This window comes from Petromyzon marinus, chromosome 58, assembly GCF_048934315.1.
Source record: "Petromyzon marinus isolate PM22_M1 ecotype Great Lakes invasive population chromosome 58, UKy_Petmar_22M1.pri1.0, whole genome shotgun sequence".
Lineage (NCBI taxonomy): Eukaryota > Metazoa > Chordata > Hyperoartia > Petromyzontiformes > Petromyzontidae > Petromyzon > Petromyzon marinus.
In genome coordinates, this window is record NC_133724.1 from 1,170,362 (window position 1) to 1,190,349 (window position 19,988).

The 19,988-nt window shown below is 53.3% G+C and overlaps 1 protein-coding gene across 4 annotated transcripts in view; it reads left to right on the forward strand.

The window, feature by feature from the left end:
* The window catches only part of LOC116955222 (uncharacterized), a 78,635-nt gene extending 65,326 nt beyond the window's left edge, over positions 1 to 13,309 (forward strand). For all 4 annotated transcript variants that reach the window (XM_076052815.1, XM_076052816.1, XM_076052813.1 and 1 more), the window contains exons 7-12: positions 169 to 512; positions 1,044 to 1,422; positions 2,059 to 3,207; positions 3,716 to 3,907; positions 4,463 to 4,508; positions 4,839 to 13,309. In XM_076052815.1, the coding sequence (XP_075908930.1) occupies positions 169 to 512; positions 1,044 to 1,422; positions 2,059 to 3,207; positions 3,716 to 3,907; positions 4,463 to 4,508; positions 4,839 to 5,647 (2,919 nt within the window). In that variant the 3' untranslated portion in view covers positions 5,648 to 13,309. The remainder of the gene's footprint in view (positions 1 to 168; positions 513 to 1,043; positions 1,423 to 2,058; positions 3,208 to 3,715; positions 3,908 to 4,462; positions 4,509 to 4,838) is intronic.
* Positions 13,310 to 19,988: the final 6,679 nt, after the last annotated feature.

Genomic DNA, 19,988 nt, shown 5'->3' on the forward strand with positions numbered 1-19,988 from the left:
AATTACCGCCGCGGGCTCGGCAGCGATGCAGGGCGGCCGCCGCCGCCGCCCCAACGTCGTCGTCGGCATCTCTCGGCGTCGGCGTCGTCTCTCGGCGTCTCTCCCGACACCGCCGTTTCTCTCCCACCCCCCTCCGACACCCCCACCACCCCACGGCACGCGTCACAGCCGAGCCCGGCGAAACCGTCGCGGAGCTCCAAGAGGGCGCGGGAAGCGCGGCCCAAGGTGCGCAAGCTCAAGTACCACCAGTACGTCCCTCCCGCCGAGCGGCTGGAGCGCGACCGCCCCAACTCGGCGCCGTCGCTCGGACCTCCGCCTCCTCCGCCTCCTCCGCCTCCTCCGCCGCCGCCGCAGGGCGAGTCTCCTGCGGAGGCGGGCGAGTCCGACGGGGCGAGTCCGCCCTACGCGACGCTGCTGCTTCGGCAGCAGCAGCAGCAGCAGCAGCAGCAGCTCCTGCTGCAGATCCTCAGCCGGCAGGGACTTGCGACATCAGCGCTCTCCCCCGCGGCCCGGTGAGCGGGCGGTGGGGGCGTCGTTCAAGGCTGAGCCGACCTAGGGGGCCGGCCCACGGCGAGGATTTTGGCTGCTCGCCGTCGAACGAGGACGGCGGTCGCCGCGTCGCGCGGCGCTCGCAGAGGCGCGCCTCTGCGGCCGTCTGGAACGCTCTTCCCTTGCGGTGCCAGGAAGCCGCTGGAGCTGCGCACTTGTAAATCAACGTCTGGATTGACGAACTCGTTTCCTTAGAACTGATTTTTTTTGTGTTTAGTTTGTTGTCCTTCACCGGCACCTCCGATTAGTGCGGTTGGCTGCGTACCTTGCAAAAGAAGTTCTGCATAGAGACGTATTGGGGCAGGGCCACAACCAACCCCCATTGAATTCCTGTGTGTGTACATAACCTAATATTGGAAGAAAAAGCGCATCTGAAATCGCGATGCAGCGATCATGATGAAGACGGTGATGATGATGACAGTGGCGATGATAATGATGGTGATGTTGGCGATGACGATGATGGCGATGATGATCGTTGTGTTTTGTCCCCGCAGCTCGCCGTGCGGGGAGCACGCGATGCAGGTGGCGGATGGCAGGAAGGAGATGGACGTGGCTCACGCTCACAGCCAGATACACGGACACGCTCAGAGCCAGACACACGGACACGCTCAGAGCCACATGCTCGGACACGCTCACAGCCAGACACACGGACACGCCCAGAGTCAGACGCACGGGCACGCTCACAGCCAGACACACGGACACGCTCAGAGCCAGACACACGGACACGCTCAGAGCCAGATGCTCGGACACGCTCAGGGACAGGCACAAGGATACGTCTCCGGACAGACGCATGGACACGCGTTCTCGTGCGCGTCCCTCGGAGCCAGCGAGCTCTGTCTCAGCCACCTCCCGCGGAACCTCGACGAACTCAAGGTGAGACTGCCTCCCGAGGTTCCAGTTTTTTGTTATATAAAGTATGAAACTATATTTTTATTGTTACCAGGCAAGGTCCCACTGAGCTTCTGTGTAGCTCTTTTTCAGAAGCGACATGGCCATCATCAACGTGATCATCAACATCATCAACGTGATCATCAACATGATCATAATCATCATCATCAACATGATCATCAACATCATCAACATCATCATCATCATCAACATGATCATCAACATGATCATCAACATCATCAACGTGATCATCAATATGATCATCAACATGATCATCAACATCATCAACATGATCATCATCAACATCATCAACATGACCATCAACATCATCAATATCATCAACATAATCAACATCAACGTGATCATCAACATCATCAACGTGATCATCAACATCATCAACATGATCATCAACATCATCATCATCATCAACGTAATCATCAACATCATCAACATGATCATCAACGTGATCACCATCATCACCAACATCATCAACATGATCATCATCATCAACATCATCAACATCATCATCAACGTGATCATCAACATCATCAACATGATCATCATCATCATCACCACCACCACCCCGGTGCTGCTAACCCGGCGCTCCCCTCCTCCACGCAGGTGGCCGACCTCAAGCAGCTGCTCAAGGTGCGCTCGTTGCCCGTGTCGGGCACCAAGCCCGTGCTGCTCGAGCGCCTGCGGCTCCACCACGACGGCGGGCACGGCGCCGGCACCGCCACGCCAACACCGGCCGCGGCGGCGTCGGCGTCGGCAGCCGCCGTGACGAACACGCCGCCCGAATCGCCTCTGTCGTCCTCCACCTCGTCTCTCTCCTCCACCTCGTCTCTCTCCTCCTCCTCCTCCTCCTCGTCGTCGCGCGCCCCTCGTCTGTCGTCTCCGCCGCCGACGCTGGCGCCGGCGCCGCCGCCGCCGCAGTGCGGGGTGAGCGAGGGCGACTGGGCGCTGCTGGAGAAGACGCGGAAGATCGAGGACCTGAAGCGCATCCTGGAGCGTGAGCGGCGCCAGGCCGAGGAGCTGCGCCTGCAGCTGGCGGCGGGAGGGGGAAGCGCCACCTCCGCCGGCATCCCGCTCCGGGCGGGGTACGGGGACGGCGCCGCCGCCGCCGCCGCCGCTGCGGGCGGTGGCGGCGGGGGGGGCGCCCCCCCTCCGTTCGGGTTCTTCGGCAACGGCGGTGGTGGCGGGGGAGGGGGCGGTAGCGGCACTGTCCCTCCAGCTGCGGCGTTCTCACCCGGACCGTTCGTGACCGACGCGGCCGCCCTGCCTGGCGCGCGACCGGCCGGTGCCTCCGCCTCTTCCTCCTCCCACAATCCCTTGCTCCCTTTCCTGCAGCAGCAGCAGCATCAGCAAGAGCAGCAGCACCAGCAATCCCAGAATGCAATGCAGCAGTTTCAGGGGGGGCAGCACTCCCATAATGCAATGCAGCAGCAGTTTCTAGGGCAGCATTCCCAGAATGCCATGCAGCAGCAGCAGCATCAACAGCAGCAGTTTCAGGGGCAGCCGACCCAAAATGCACTGCAGCACCACTCCCAGCATGCATTTCAGCACCAGCATCTTCAGGGGCAGCAGTCCCAGAATGCACCGCAACCGCAGCAACAGCAGCAAATTCAAATGCAGCCGACCCAAAATGAACTGCCTCATCACTCCCAGCATACACTGCAGCAGCTGCATGGGCAGCACTCCCAGCATGCACTGCAGCACTGCCGGGCACATCTGCAGCAGCACATTCTGCAGCAGCAGCTTCTGAAAAAGGTAGGGACACCACTCTCGGCTCACTCACCCACCCACTCACCCACTCCCCTGCCCATTAATTCACCCATTCACCTGCCCACTGAGTCACCCACCCACTCGCTCACCGACTCACCTACTACTCAATCACTTCCTCACTCGCCCACTCCGTCACTCACTCACTCACCCACTCACTCACCCACTCACTTGTTCATCCCTAGCAACTAATAATAATTTACATTTGCAAGGCGCAGTTCACATACCCTTATCAGTGCTTACCTTATTACATACCAATTAAAACCTGATTGGTCACCCCGTGCCCCTTATAAATCTCAACGTTCATCCTACAAAGTCTCATCACAAGGGACAAACACAAACAAATAGACATTTTATTTTTCCCCGTATTGAAACGGCTGTACACCGCATGGACCTGGAAACTCAATTTCAAGAATACGGGGTAAACCGCATGGGTTGACAGGCATGCAATTTCATCCGCTTGCAGTAAAATTGTCATTCCGTCACGTCGTTACAGAACCGAATCGCGGGGTCAGCCGAGTGCCTCACCACCACCGCCGCCAACGCCACGACCGTCCTCTCCCCCGGCACCCGCAGAGGCCTCCCTCCCTCGTACGAGGACGCGGTGAAGCACAGTGGCACCTCTCCTCCTCCTCCTCCTCCCTCCTCCTCGTCCTCCTGCTCCTCCTCGCCCCGGGCGTGCCTGCAGGTTTGTGATGTCCGGCTTAGGGGGAGGCGGTGGGGTGGTCGCCGTGCCTGGGGAGACGCGACGCAGAAACACGATGATGAGTCGGGGATGCGATGAAGTGGGGAGGGGGAGGAGGAGTGTTGGTGAGGAGGAGGAGGAGACGGCTCTAGATGGGCAGCAGGGAGAGGGGAGGGGGGTCGGAGGAGGAGTCTGTTTTCGCACCGGGCGGTAACGACACGGGGAAGGGAGCGGAGTGGGGGTGGCCACACCGAAGTGACATGGTTTACAGGAGGCTCGAGCTGGCTTGAACATAAAGATAGACGGATTCATTGATGGTGGTGGTGATGATGATGGTAGTATTTGTGGATAGTCGAAGGCATCGTCACACTTGATGATTTCTGTCCACTCGCCCTTGACTAAATTATAGAAACACTTGAGTCGACGAATATTTCCGTCGGTAATTTTGTCTATGGAATCAAAACTGGCGCAGACCCGCCCTGGCGACGTCACTTCCTGCCCACGCTGGCCATGTCACTTCCTGTGTTAACGCAGGGCTGTCTTCCGTGCCGTTCACAGACGCAGCAGATGGATGAGATCCTTGACGTCCTCTTCAGCACTGGAGGTGAGAAATTATAATGAGCGTCATAATCAGCGTCGTCATTATTCGTGAACAGCACTTATCCCATGTCTGGTGTCGCCAGTACCGCTGCTAGCCGCCTTTGTCTCCCCCTGCGCTGATGATGTCTTTACACGTCGCACCGGGCGCTAATTTAAAATGCCCCAGGACTGGTCGCTGTGATCTCGCTCGCCACTCATGCTGGCTACGGCCGAGAAGCAAAACTCGAGGCCGCAACCACACCACCGCGGCTCCACACGAGCGTGCACAGCCACTGCCCGACTGTGAACTCAAGCGTCGGCTTCCCTGTGGCTCCTCTGCGATTTCGTTCCGCAGAGTTGATGTCGGAGAAGGCGTCTTCAACCCCGGCCGAGCAACGTCGTCGTCACGAGCGGCCCCACCGAGACTCGCCGCGCTCCCCTGCGCAACTTCTCACCGCCGATGCGACCGCCACCACCATCGCCTCCGGCCACCGCAGCCCGCGGCACCAAGCAGAGAGCCAATCGGGCGCCGTAGAAGGGTCGGCTGACGGCGGCGGCGGCGACGGCGGCGGCGGCGGCGGCAGCAGAGTCGCCACCACGGCCGCCGACGCTGGCGACTTGGCGGCCACCACCGCTGTCGCCGTCGCCACGACCGCCACCACCACTGCCACGTCCTCCACAGCCGCGAACAAACGGTCCGACTCCGGCTGTGACTTCCCCGATCAGACGGATTCGCGGACGGATGTCACCGACGACAATGACGGCCGCGCCGCCGTCACCGCCGCCAAGGCGGACGAGGAGGACGACGACGACATCGTCAGCGGCGGCAGCGCCAGCCTGGAGCTCTTCTGCGACTGGTCCGACTTCTACGACGCGCAGACGTTCCCGGGCCAGGAGCTCGGCGGCCCCTTCTGCCTGGGCGCGGACGGCGCGGCGATGACGTTGGGCGACCGCGAGGACGACGAGGAGGACGAAGAGGACGACGAGGCGGACGAGGCGGACGAGGCGGCGGCCAAGTTCCGGGGAGGGCGAGCGACGTACGGGGGCCGCCGGGGCTGCAGCCTGGACTGGCTGGAGGCCATCGCCCTGCTGCCTCCCCCGCACAGCCCCGGCGTCAGCAGCATCTTCTGCGCCGACTCGCTCGACCTCCACGAGCTCGTGTGACTTGGCGCCCGGCGGCGCTACGCCGGCGGTGGCGCCGACGGCGCCGGCGGCGGGCGGGCGGAGAGGGGCTGAGACGTAGGAGCGGCGAGAGTGGCCGCGCGTGCGACGCGGGGGTTTTGTGTCGGGCGGGGGGGGGCGATCGCGCTGGACGGAGGCCGTCGTCGGTGACGTGTGGACCGACGAGCGCTCGCGAGCTGCTGGCGCTTGGCTCCCGACGCAACCGGCACGGCCGCCGCCAACACCGCCACGAGCATGACGGAGGAGTGCTGCAGTGGAATGGCGAGTGTGAGAGTGTTAGTGTGTGAGTGTGTGAGAGTGTGGGTGTGTGGGAGTGTGTGAGAGTGTGAGTGTGTGGGTGTGTGAGAGTGTTAGTGTGTGAGTGTGTGAGAGTGTGGGTGTGTGGGAGTGTGGGTGTGTGAGAGTGTGGGTGTGTGAGAGTGTTAGTGTGTGAGTGTGTGAGAGTGTGGGTGTGTGGGAGTGTGGGTGTGTGAGAGTGTGGGTGTGTGAGAGTGTTAGTGTGTGAGAGTGTGGGTGTGTGGGAGTGTGGGTGTGTGAGAGTGTGGGTGTGTGAGAGTGTGAGAGTGTGGGTGTGTGGGAGTGTGGGTGTGTGAGAGTGTGGGTGTGTGAGAGTGTGAGAGTGTGAGTGTGTGGGTGTGTGAGTGTGTGGGTGTGTGAGAGTGTGAGAGTGTGAGTGTGTGAGAGTGTGGGTGTGTGAGAGTGTGAGAGTTTGATAGTGCGAGAGTGTGTGTGAGTGTGTGAGAGTGTAAGTGTGTGAGTGTGTGAGAGTGTGATAGTGTGAGAGTGTGTGAGAGTGGGATAGTGTGAGAATGTGTGTGGGTGTGTAAGAGTGTGAGTGTGTGAGAGTGTGGGTGTGTGAGAGTGTGGGTGTGTGAGAGTGTGGGGACAAAGATCCCTCTTAGCCAGTTGCAGCACCAATAAAGGCCAGGATGGCGCACGAGGGGGTGGTGGCCAGCACCACGCCCGGCCACCTTTGTCTCCCCAGTGGCGATGAATACACATCGCACCAGGTACTCGTTTGAGGCTGAGTCGGCATAAGGAAGAACCGGTTAAGATAATGTGTGTCACGTGCGGGAGGAGCGGTGGTGCAGTGGTTAGTGAGCTGTGCTACGAACCCGACGACCTGACTTTGATTCCTGCTCACGGCCAACGCCAACGCCAGTGACGATTATCTGAACCGTTCCTGGGCCTCCCCGAGGCCTCAAATGACCACCTGGTGATGTAAACATCGCCACTAGGGAGGCAAAGGCGGCAGGGCGCACTTGCCCCGACAGTCTGTCAAGGCTACACGGGGGATATTTGTCTTTGTGCGCGTCGCTTCCCCCCGTGCCTCCGATGAGCCCGGTTGACGAACGTGGACTAAGGTTGAAGGCCACACCCGAGGTGCCGAAGGAAGATTTCTTGTCATTACATCGAATCGATCGATCAGTCAACGGCGAGTCCTCGTTTAAGGCGCCGCTCGTAGCTGTGGTCGTTGATGCGTTCCCGAATATCGCCGCGTCAAGCGAAACAACGATGTACCCATAACCGACATAACGACGATAAAGTGTGGTAACATGCGATGTCACTACCACTACGACTACTACGCGCGCCACGCAGTGAGATGGCGAAGGGACTAATAACCGGTGGGCACGCCGCCACCGCCTTACTGCCATATCGCTCTGCGTTACCCTATCGTTGTACCGCCCAGCCGCGCAGCTCAAGAAAGTAGTTCGCCGTCAACCGCTCAGGAACCGTGTTATGACGGCCCAGTGCAATCTGCGTTATAACAGGCACGTTCTGCATTACAATGGGAGCACGTTCCACGTTATGACGCGACCCCCGTTATGACGCGTCCCCCGTTATGACGCGTCCCCCGTTATGACGCGTCCCCCGTTATGACGCGTCCCCCGTTATGACGCGTTCCCCCGTTATGACGCGTTCCCCCGTTATGACGCGATCCCCGTTATGACGCGACCCCGTTATGACGCGTCCCCCGTTATGACGCATTCCCCCGTTGTGACGCGTCCCCCGTTATGACGCGACCCCCGTTATGACGCGACCCCCGTTATGACGCGACCCCGTTATGATGCGGTAATTCCGAGCGTTCCCTCTCGGAAGACTGCGCACGACGCGAGAACTCGCCATGTATATACACGCACACGCGTGTATATACACACGCGTGTGCGTGTGTATATACACGCACAGGCGTGTATATATACACGCACACGCATGTGTGCATGCGTGCCTGCGTGCGTATCCCCTGGTAAGACACAAGCTAGAGGCGCGGACGCTCGGGCATAACGCGCGACGAGATGATCCCCCACGGGCCCATGTGATACCGACCGGCGCCGTCAACTCCGTCGTAGTGCGAGCCCCGCCCCCGACCCCTTCCCCCCAAAGCACGGGGCCCGGGGCGATTGCCCCCCCCCCCCTCCCGATTCGCCGTTAGCCCTAGCTAGGGATAGGTGTGGAAGGAAGTAAACGTGGCGTCGCCTGACGGGTACGTTGTGTGGCGTTACGGACAAACCCGAATTGTGGTGTCCGATTCTATCGATCCTGCTCGCCGTCGTTCCGACGAGCCGCGACGGTAGATCCACCGATTCGCCGAGGAGTTAAACCGCCGCGTCAATTCATTGGCGAGTGATCCGTGGATGGAGTGATCCCATTGGTTAGTGCGGCGTCGTGCGGAACGCCACCCGTTTTTTGATTGGATAACGTTCACGTGGCCGGAGGCTCGCTGGCAGTCCGTTTTTGTTATCGCCTGTCACAGTGCCACCTTGGCTCGGGTGCCACAGCCCGTAAGGCTCGGGAACGCACGTCTGGAACGTTAGCTCGTTGAGAAAACGGAACGAACCCATCGCTGCGTGAGTGCGCATGTGGGCTGGTGTAGAAATTGCACCGAGAGACAGGAAGGAGAATGAACACGATGAACCACTGGAGCTACGGCACTTTGAAATCATCTAAATTGACAAACTCATTTCCTTCGAACGGCCTGTTGTGTTTAGTTGGTTGTTCAAACCCCCCGCACCTCCGATTTGCGACGGTGCCGAGATGTTAACTACCTCGCCTGGTATACAGGTGATCGTGGGCGTCTCCCTCTCTCCCCGTGGTCGCGTGGATTTGTTTCCGGGTCATCCGGTTTTTCTTCTACGCCTTTAGAATCAACATCACCACGCGTTTAGAGTATTTGGCTTACTGGTTATGAATGTTCACGTGATGATGATGATGATGATAAGCCACTTCGTTGAGCCGTCATTTGTGTTGGCCAGGTCGCTTCTCAAAGAGAGCTACGTAGCTCAGTAGGGCCTTACCCAGTCAAATAAAAAAAAATAGTTGAGTTTCACACGGTTGGCTACGTACGGTGCGGAAGAAGTTCAACGTACATGAGTACGTGCCGGTCGCGTCACTACGGAACAGAGGGGTATACGGCGATAGCCGGCAGTCGAGGCCGAGCACGGAGCGAGAGTCGTAGGGGAGGCGCACGCGAGGGGATCTAGCTTGAGGGAAGCCTTTGTCCAGCAGTGGATAGACCATGGCTGCGGTGATGTGTTTTTTTTACGAATGGACTAGTCTTCGTCTTCTTAATATAAATGTGTCGTTAAACCGCCACCACCACCCCGACACAGCCAATCCGAGTAAGGACAGGTTGGTCCCTTCACCTGATGAAGGCCACTTGTGTTGTGGTCGAAACGTCGTGATTTTTGTTATTTTATTTTTTACCTACGTGACTTTACCCAATAGAACCAAAGAGTATGGATCCTTGCAGTCACGAAAGCTTCAAATCTAGAATTCGAGTAAGGTTTGCCACGTAAACAAAGCGTGCCAGTTTCGTTACTAGTTCAGCACTCACCGTCGTCACTGCAGTGTGACGACGGTGATGTCACCGCTGTCGTCACGGTGCTGTGACGTCACCGCTGCCGTCACGGTGCTGTGACGACGACGACGTCACTGCTGTCCGCAGGGCGACCCCCCGCTGAGGTTTAGAGGTCGGAGACGTGGAGTCGGTGTCTCAGCCGCCCAGCCACAGAGATTACATCGAGGAGCAGGGGGTGTCTTGGGTGTAGAGAGTTGATGGTCTCAGCCCGCTCACCATCGACTCAACAAACAAAGACACGTAGAGATACATAGAGATCCATAGAGATACACAGAGACTCGTAGACTCACACAGAGACCCGTGGACACACCCATCGATTCATAGACATGCACAGAGACCCATAGACTCATATAGAGACCCATAGACTCACACACAGACCCATAGACTCACACAGAGACCCATAGACTCACACAGAGACCCATAGACTCACACAGAGACCCATAGACTCACACAGAGACCCATAGACTCACACAGAGACCCATAGACTTACACAGAGACCCATAGACTCACACAGAGATCCATAGACTCACACAGAGACCCATAGACTCACACAGAGACCCATAGACTCGCACAGATTCGCTGTGTCGGCTGTCTCGTCTCGTTTGTTCCGTTCGCTGAAATGTCACTTTTGAATATAATCTCCATTGATCGCGAGTAGTCGGTTCTTACAGCAATGATTCGGTGCATGTATCGCCCACGTAACAGCCAGTCGCCTGTCCACTCGCCTCTGTGTCAGGTAATCACTTAATTCTGACTCATTACCTGTCACTTGTAATAGATTGCTGGGTTTTTTTCTTTCCGTCTTTCAGGTAATTCTGTATTGATGCGTTGAGACGTAGGTTTGCTTCCTTGGCAGGACGGTGTTGCCGCTGCTGCCGCTGCTACCGCTGCCGCTGCTGCTATTAGCCGTAATACATTCACATCGTGCTGGCCATTCAACAGCTACACATGAATGCATAATGTATGCATGTATTTAATATATGCCAATATACAGGGACTCCTCTACTTACAAACGAGTTAGGTTCCAGAAGGTCTGTTCGTAAGTCCAACTTTACTCAAGTTTCCGAACGTGTTGTACGGCGTGTACACTAAACACGAGAAATGGATTTAGAAGTTGTATAATCTCCTGTAGATGTAGATGCCACTACATCTGCACGTTTTGCAGCTGTAGATGCCACTGGTTCCTCACGTTCTGCAGATGTAGATGCCATTGGTTCTTCACGTTCTGCAGATGTAAATGCCACTGGTTCTTCACGTTCTGCAGATGTAGATGCCACTGGTTCTTCACGTTCTGCAGATGTAGATGCCACTGGTTCTTCACGTTCTGCAGATGTAGATGCCACTGGTTCTTCACGTTTTACAGATGTAGATGCCACTGGTTCTTCACGTTCTACAGATGTAGATGCCACTGGTTCTTCACGTTCTGTAGATGTAGATGCAACTGGTTCTTCACGTTCTGTAGATGTAGATGCCACTGGTTCTTCAGGTTCTACAGATGTAGATGCCACTGGTTCTTCACGTTCTGTAGATGCCACTGGTTCTTAACGTTCTGCAGATGCAGATGCCACCACCGCCATCTATTGCGCGGCGGTTGAACTTACGCCTCTCGATCTCAACTAAGGCAACTGGACATACGGACAGGTTTGTTCGTATCTCGGAAAGGTCGTCAGTCGAGTGTTCGTAAATAGAGGAGTCCCTGTATACTGTACCATTGCAAGCTGTGCAAGCCGGCACGTTAAGGGAGCCTCTGCAAAACGACAATGCTGAACCGTGTTGCGGCGGTTGGATTACAAGCTGGGCCAGTCAGTCTGTTAAGTGAGCCTCAAGAGTAAAATTACTCTGCGGCATTAGCATTTCAACCTGGCCAGGTGGGTTCAGCAGTGCAGCGAGTGGCCTGCAATGGGAAAGGTCGTCAGTTCAAATCCTAGCTGAGGAAGGTTGACTCAGCCCCTATCACCCTTCCCCTCCGGGGTTCATAAACACGAGCACTGCATTGTCGGTAAAGTCTTAACGTACGGCCTCGCCCTCGCCACAGTGCTGTGGAATTTCCGCCGTTGTCTCTGCAGGGCTGTAAGAACGAGAGACGCGTCCCTCGATGCCTCGGATGAGTGGGCAAATCACTTTGATCACAAGCTGGGTGAGCCAGTCCACTTCGCGAGGTCTCCTCGTTTCCCAAGGGCTCCTGTCCAAGTCAAAACCCGTTACAAGCTGCCCAGAGCAGTCCATAGGTGGAGCCTGGATGCAAGGAGTAGGAATAAAAATAGCGTGTAGCTTTGTATGTATGGATTTGAGAAAGAAAAACAACGTATATTAGTCATTTATTGCAACGTAAATGCATTTATTCACCAAAGATATTATGCACGGATTAATATTTATATTATGTATGATAAGGTGGAGGAGTGGTGGCATAGCAGTTAGTTCACTGCGCTAAGAACCCAGATTCCTGAGTTCGATTCCCATCCCAACGCCCGCCCGCCCACCACCACCACCACTCCCCTTCACCAACCCGCACTGACCAGGGACGTGAAGTATGGTCAAACAACCCCCATGGCATAGATGTGTAAAATGTAACGGCAAGTATCACGTTCTGTTCTGTATATATTATGCAAAACGTGATCTATCTAGCAAGGGGATTGGCCGAGCAAACCGAGTGGAGCAAGCCGCTCATGCACACAAGTCCTGAGAATCTGGTGAGGCTTCGCTGGATGAGTTTAACAGTATTATTAATATTTAAATATTGAGTTGTTGTTGTTTTTAATCGCTATAATCTACTAACCTTTGTTTGTTTTCAGTCGAACGAATGTCTTTGGGCGTTCGTTCGAGCGTAGAGATTTCCATTGGACGACCCCTCTCTACTGGTTAAAATTAGGGGGAGATTTTAACATTACAAGCTGGACAAGCCAACCAATTAAGTGGGCCTCGATTGAAATGTGGCGTTGCCGATGATGATGATCATGGTGAAATAGAGATGTCTGTGATTATTACGACGATGATGATGATCATGGTGGAATATAGATGTTTGTGATTCTCCTGACCATGATCATGGTGAAAGAGAGATGTTTGTGATTCTAATGATGATGATGTCTGAGACTTATATGACAGCCATTGTTGATGATTGAGACTGTGATGAATGATGTATGTGATGACGGTAATTGCGGCGACGATGTCATAATCATGATTGCAATGGTGACTGACGTTGGTTCATGTTGACACTGATTGCAGTGATGATCGTGGAGATGTTGAGTGTGATAATGACAATGATGACGTTGATTATAATGATGATTGCGATGATTATGACAATGCTGATTTTGATGATGATTATTATTATGATGGTGACCAATTGTAATCATGTTTGGGATAAAGCCATCGCTAGTAATATTCGTCGTTTTAAACTCTTCTCGCTGAGATGATGTAAATACACATCTTGTGGTGCTTTAATAACATTAAACATATATAACCACACTTACAAAAAAATAGTGTTATATCTACATCGACCCCCACACCCCATGTATGTATCCAACGGGTGACTTTAAGTTATACAAAGTGTGATTTAACAAGAGAGAGAGAGAGCTGTGGTAAGTCGTTACACATCGCTGGCAATGCAAGTGTAAGCAATGTTGCGAGTGTAAGCAATGTTGCGAGTGTTGACGATGACTATTTGGCGATCATTTGTGCTTTCTACTCGAATAAATTCGGACTTTAGAGCGGCGTTCTTCACTCGGGCATCATCAGCGCCAATGGGAGGGATATTTTCACACTTGCAATATTAAACTGTGAAAACTTTTAAAGTTGTATTTATTATTATTATTGTAACCAGGTGAGGTCCCGTTGAGCTGCTACATAGCACCTTTTTTTTTTGCAGAAGCGACCTGGCCACCACAAATAATAGCTCAGCGGAATGGGCTCATCGTCACCATCGTCATCATTATCGTCATCATCGTCATCATTGTCGTCATCATCGTCATCATCGTCGTCATCATCGTCGTCATTATCGTCGTCGTCATCGTCATCATCATCATCGTCGTCGTGTGGACATTTCGAGCAGCAGCCTAATGCTGGGAACTCGTGGTGTTATCGATTCTCAATGCGGAGGGAAAAAAAAACCTGAAGAGCCGTAGAGAAATCCACGCGAACACGACGGAGAGAGACACCGCAAACTCCAAATATACAGCAGCAGCAGCAGGCGTCAGGGTCGGGATCGAACCCACGACCTCCTGTATACCAGGCGAGGGAGTTAACATCTCCTAGCCACCGTCGCGCCCTGATCATCAAGCAAATGTTCCATCACCATCATCATACATGTGATCCTGTTACCACCACCATCATCATGATCATACATGCACTCCCAACACCACTATCATGCATGAAATCCCACCACCATCTTCATCATATCCACGGCCATCATAAATGCACTCCCACCACCACCATCATACATGCACTCCCAACACCATCATACATGCACTCCCATCACCACCATACATGCACCACCACCATCATATGTGCACTCCCAACACCATCATACATGCACTCCCACCACCACCATCATACATGCACTCCCACCACCACCATCATACATGCACTCCCACCACCACCATCATACATGCACTCCCAACACCATCATACATGCACTCCCACCACCATCATACATGCACTCCCACCACCACCATCATACATGCACTCCCACCACCACCATCATACATGCACTCCCACCACCATCATACATGCACTCCCACCACCATCATGCATGCACTCCCACCACCACCATACATGCACTCCCACCACCATCATACATGCACTCCCACTACCACCATCATACATGCACTCCCACCACCACCATCATACATGCACTCCCACCACCACCATCATACATGCACTCCCAACACCATCATACATGCACTCCCACCACCACCATACATGCACTCCCACCACCATCATACATGCACTCCCACTACCACCACCATACATGCACTCCCACTACCACCATCATACATGCACTCCCAACACCATCATACATGCACTCCCAACACCACCATCATACATGCACTCCCACTACCACCATCATACATGCACTCCCAACACCATCATACATGTACTCCCAACACCATCATACATGCACTCCCACCACCACCATCATACATGCACTCCCACCACCACCATCATACATGCACTCCCACCACCATCATACATGCACTCCCACCACCATCATACATGCACTCCCACCACCATCATACATGCACTCCCACCACCACCATCATACATGCACTCCCACCACCATCATACATGCACTCCCAACACCACCATCATACATGCACTCCCGCCACCATCATACATGTACTCCCACTACCACCATCATACATGCACTCCCACCACCATCATACATGCACCACCAACACCATCATACATGCACTCCCACCACCATCATACATGCACTCCCAACACCATCATACATGCACTCCCAACACCATCATACATGCACTCCCACCACCATCATCATCATACATGCACTCCCAACACCACTATCATCATGCATGAAATCCCACCACCATCTTCATCATATCCACCACCACAAACTACCATCATATCCACTATCATCACAATCGCACCATCACTACCATTTTAATGATCGAGACCGAGAGAGACGCAGACTCCAACTGCTGTGTGTTGTCACGTGGGGTGGGGGGCACGTCAGGGGCCCCCCTAGAGGCCACCAGGGCCCCCCTAGAGGCCACCAGGGCCCCCCCTAGAGGCCCTCGGGCCCTTGCGGTGAAGAGCGCTGTTCGAGACGACCGCAGCGACTCGGGGTTCGTGGATCGCGGCGGGATGGAAGCCATGCCAAAATTGGGAGCTGTGGTGGCGATGATGGTGTTGGTGATGTGATGATGATGGTGTTGGTGATGTGATGATGATGGTGTTGGTGATGTGATGATTATGATGGTGTTGGTGATGTGATGTTGATGATGGTGTTGGTGAGGTGCTGATGATGATGGTGTTGGTGATGTGCTGATGATGATGGTGTTGGTGATGTGATGATGATGGTGTTGGTGATGTGATGATGGTGTTGGTGATGTGATGATGATGGTGTTGGTGATGTGATGATTATGATGGTGTTGGTGATGTGCTGATGATGATGGTGTTGGTGATGTGATGATGATGATGGTGTTGGTGATGTGATGATGGTGTTGGTGATGTGATGATGATGGTGTTGGTGATGTGCTGATGATGATGGTGTTGGTGATGTGATGATGATGATGGTTATGTGATGGTGATGATGGTGTTGGTGATGTGATGATGATGATGATGGTTATGTAATGGTGATGGCCGATGGTGAAGACAGCGATTGTGGTGACGGTGGTGACGATAATGTTTATGATGATGATGAAAGTGATCAGCATTGTGACGGCGATGATGATTGAAGTGGATGGTGGCGATGGTGGATATGTTGGTAGTTGTGGGGAGCGGTGGTGTAGTGGTTAGCGCGTTTCTGCGCTACGAACCTGGCGACCCGAGTTCGATTCCCGCTCATGGCCAACATCAGCGACGATTATCTGAGCCGGACCCGGGCCTCCTCTAGGTCGACTCAGCCTCAAATGAGTACCCGGTGTCCTGTGTAGTAAACATCGCCACTGGGGGGAGACAAAGGCGTCCGGGCGTGGTGCTGGCCACCCACCCCCTCGTGTGCCACAGTACCGGGGCATTCACAGCTGCTCCTGCTGCTACTCGCTAACAGCAACTTGCCCCGATAGCCTGTTGAGGCTACACGTGGGGGACGGGGGACGGGGTCTTTGGGGTCGTCCATAAATGACGTCACGCACCTAGGGGGGGGGGGGGGTCAGACATTTGCGACGATGTGTGACGAGGGGGGGGGGGTGAGAAATGTGACGTCACATCAAAATGCGCAACTTTAAATAAATATAGACAACACGTTCTACTTAATTAAATAATTTTTTTGATAAATGTTTTCTCCCACAACATCAGAGTGCAGCGCCACATTAAATACGCACTACAATGACAATAGTTTAAAGCGATTTGAAGCGTGTTTTATTTTGTTTGGGGGGGGGGGCAGAGCTTTGTGACGTCATATTTGAGGGGGGGGGGGTCTGACTTTTTGTGACGCCGTGTGACGATGGGGGGGGGGGGGTGGTCAAAAATCGTGTGACGTCATTTATGGACGGCCCCTACGTGTAGTTTAGTGAGGTCGCGTTTATTTGACATCGCTAACGGGGGGCCAACGGGAAGACGAAAGCCCTTGGCCGCAGGACGAGCGGCGCCTTTCGCGCTGTGCGAGGTCAAACTCTGTGGCGAGTGAAGCAAAAAAAACGACGACGACGATGATGATGCATCATGATGCGACTTGATCATCGACATCTCCACCGGCGTCATCACGCCGCTTGTTACGTCATCACGTAGCTGGTGACGTCATCACGCCGCCATTGGATTATTTGAGCGTGATGGCCACGTCTTCACGCTCAGTGACGTCATCGCACCGGTTATGTCATTTCTATTCTACGCGCCCTTGACGTCATACCCGCAGGGCCGGACGCTCGTACGTAATGACGTGGGGAAAACGCCGTATATATGTTTATGCTTTTTCCATTGCCGTCATCTGGTCACAAGAAAAAAGTGACGTCATAATTCGGTTGTGAGATGACGTCACTGGCACCGCTATCTCCATCTATCCGCTGTCACTCGTTTCCCTGTTGAACCACGACACATTTATATTGAATCGATCTAACCCCAATAAAACCTCTATTAATGGATAACTATTAGCAATTATTAGCTATCAATAACTATTCATGGATAACTACGTCGGCGAGCGCTTTGAGTGTTAATGAATACGAATTAGAGATCGTTGCTCCTGCCACGTGCGTGAACTCCCGCTGTTACATCGTCAAACGTAAGGGGCCGTCCATAAATGACGTCACGCGTTTTTGGACGATTTTTGACACCCCCCCCCCCCTCGTCACACGGCGTCACAAAAATTCAGACCCCCCCCTCGAATATGACGTCATAAAGCTCTGCCCCCCCCCCCGAAAACCATATTTCCATTTTTAAAATCAAACATGCTTCAAATCGCTTTAAACTATCGTCATTGCAGTGGGTGTTTAATGTGGCGCTGCACTCTGATGTTATTAAAAAGTCAATTTAATTAAGTAGAACTTGTTGTCTATATTTATTTAAAGTTGCACATTTTGAAGTGACGTCATATTTCTCAACCCCCCATCCCCCGTCACACATCGTCACAAATGTCTGACCCCACCCCCCCAGGTGCGTGACGTCATTTATGGACGGCCCCTAAAAATGAACCCCGTCACAACATGTCAGAATGGCTGGGCCGGTGGGGGTGGTAGACCTTAAACGTGCACTGTGAATAGGTGGCACTATAATTGTGGTAGTAGCTACATTGGAGAAACCAAACGACATGTCTCGGACCGCATTCGTGAACACAAAGCAGACCTGAAACACGGTAGGACCAACACCTCGGCCGTGGCAGGTCACTGTTATAATTCAGTAGGCTCACATGGCATTGACTTCTCCAAGACAGAGGTTCTTTGCAAGCCATCTGGCTACCGTGAGAGATTCGTTCATGAGGCTATCCACATATACAAACACAGAGACAATTTCAACGGAGAAGATGGATTCTGGCTTAGCAATCATTGGAAGGATTTGATAAACCATTTCGGGTCTTAATTCATTGTTCACGCTTACGGTGGCTTTCAGACCGCATCCATTATTTTGGTCTCCCCCCTCCTATTTTCCGAACATAGATGGACTCGTCCATCTGAACAAACTGTCAAATCGCTCTCCGTGGTGCTAACGTAAAAAAAAACCCCGCCACTTTTTTCAAATTTTCTTGCTGTGGTTTTCACACCTGATGATGATTGCTTGTGTTGCAGTCGAAACGTCGTGATAATTGTATTATATATTTTTATTATTTTATTGTTTCCCTTCTACGTGACTTTACCGAAAGAACCAAGAATACACTATAATTGTTATTTTATTATTGTAATAATGATTCGATTCACGACATGCTAATCTCTCACAAGACAATGGCTACTTCCTCAGCCTCAGGGAGACCATCTCTGGCCCCGCCCTCTTACCCTGAGGGGCCTCCCATCTCAAGCCTATATAAGACATTGCTTCAGTAGATTTCTCTCTCTCTCTCTCACCTGAAGACGATTGCCTGTGTTGCGATCGAAAAGTCGTGATCTATTATTTTTCTATCTACGTGACTTTACCAAAAGACCCAACGAGTATAGATTTAATACACCCGCAGTAATAATTAGGGCGGTCGCTGAATGCAGTGAATTGCTGCAGACAAGCGGTGGAAGGAGCTACCGCTCTCAGCTTTATCCAGACCACCAACTCAAAGGAACTGAAACTTTGGTAGCTTTTGTCATTTAGACCGCCAACTTTACTCCTGTGGATTCCAAACACGTTCTACGGCATGTACATTCAACACGGGGGAATGGCTTTAAACATTGTATCATCTTCTGCAGATGTAGATTCCGCTGGTTCTTCACGTTCTGCAGATGTAGACGCCACTGGTTCTTCACGTTCTGCAGATGTAGATGCCACTGGTTCTTCACGTTCTGCAGATGTAGACGCCACTGGTTCTTCACGTTCTGCAGATGTAGATGCCACTGGTTCTTCACGTTCTGTAGATGCCACTGGTTCTTCACGTTCTGCAGATGTAGATGCCACCACCGCCATCTATGGCACGGCGGTTGAACTTACGACTCTCGGTCTGAACGGGCAACTCGACATATGGACAGGTTTCGTTCGTATCTCTGAGAGTTCGTAAGTCGAATGTTCATGTGTAGAGGGCGTTCCTGCGTTTGCGATTTGACCGCCGCTCAAAGACCACCCCACGCACCGTGTTCAGTATGCAACGCAATGTATTTCCCGTGTTCGTTATGCGCGTTACACAACAGGTACATACACACGCGTACGTACACACATTGTTGGTTTGGTTTGCATTTCTGCATGCAGTGGGGCACGGGAGAGCGTATTGCACTTTTAAGAGTCAAAAACGACGGCTTTTTTTTTTTAAACCGCAGTCGGCAGCATGCACCGTGACAAGGCCAGCGACATCCTTCCGTAGCCCTTCCCCTTCAGTCGCAAATTCATTCGCTCGCTCGCTCGTTCATTCGCTCATTCATTCGGTGGGGCCCACCTGTGACCGAGACGAGGCGTTTGGTGGATCGCACGATGCGGGATCTTTGAGAAACCCTTGAGAGCCGCCAGGCTGGCGAGGTTGCAGGGAGATGACAGATTAACAGTACAGCAAGTGGGATTGCTAAAACTCCGTCGACCGATCATCGGCGTTGTTCCCCTCGTGTGCTTGCTGGGGTATTTTTTTCTCTTCTTCCGGGTACCGAACATTCCTTAGAAAACACCAGACGCTTACCTCAACAATGAATTGTCCAAATACCCCAATGTAGAGCCCTCCTGAAATAGAGTGCTTAA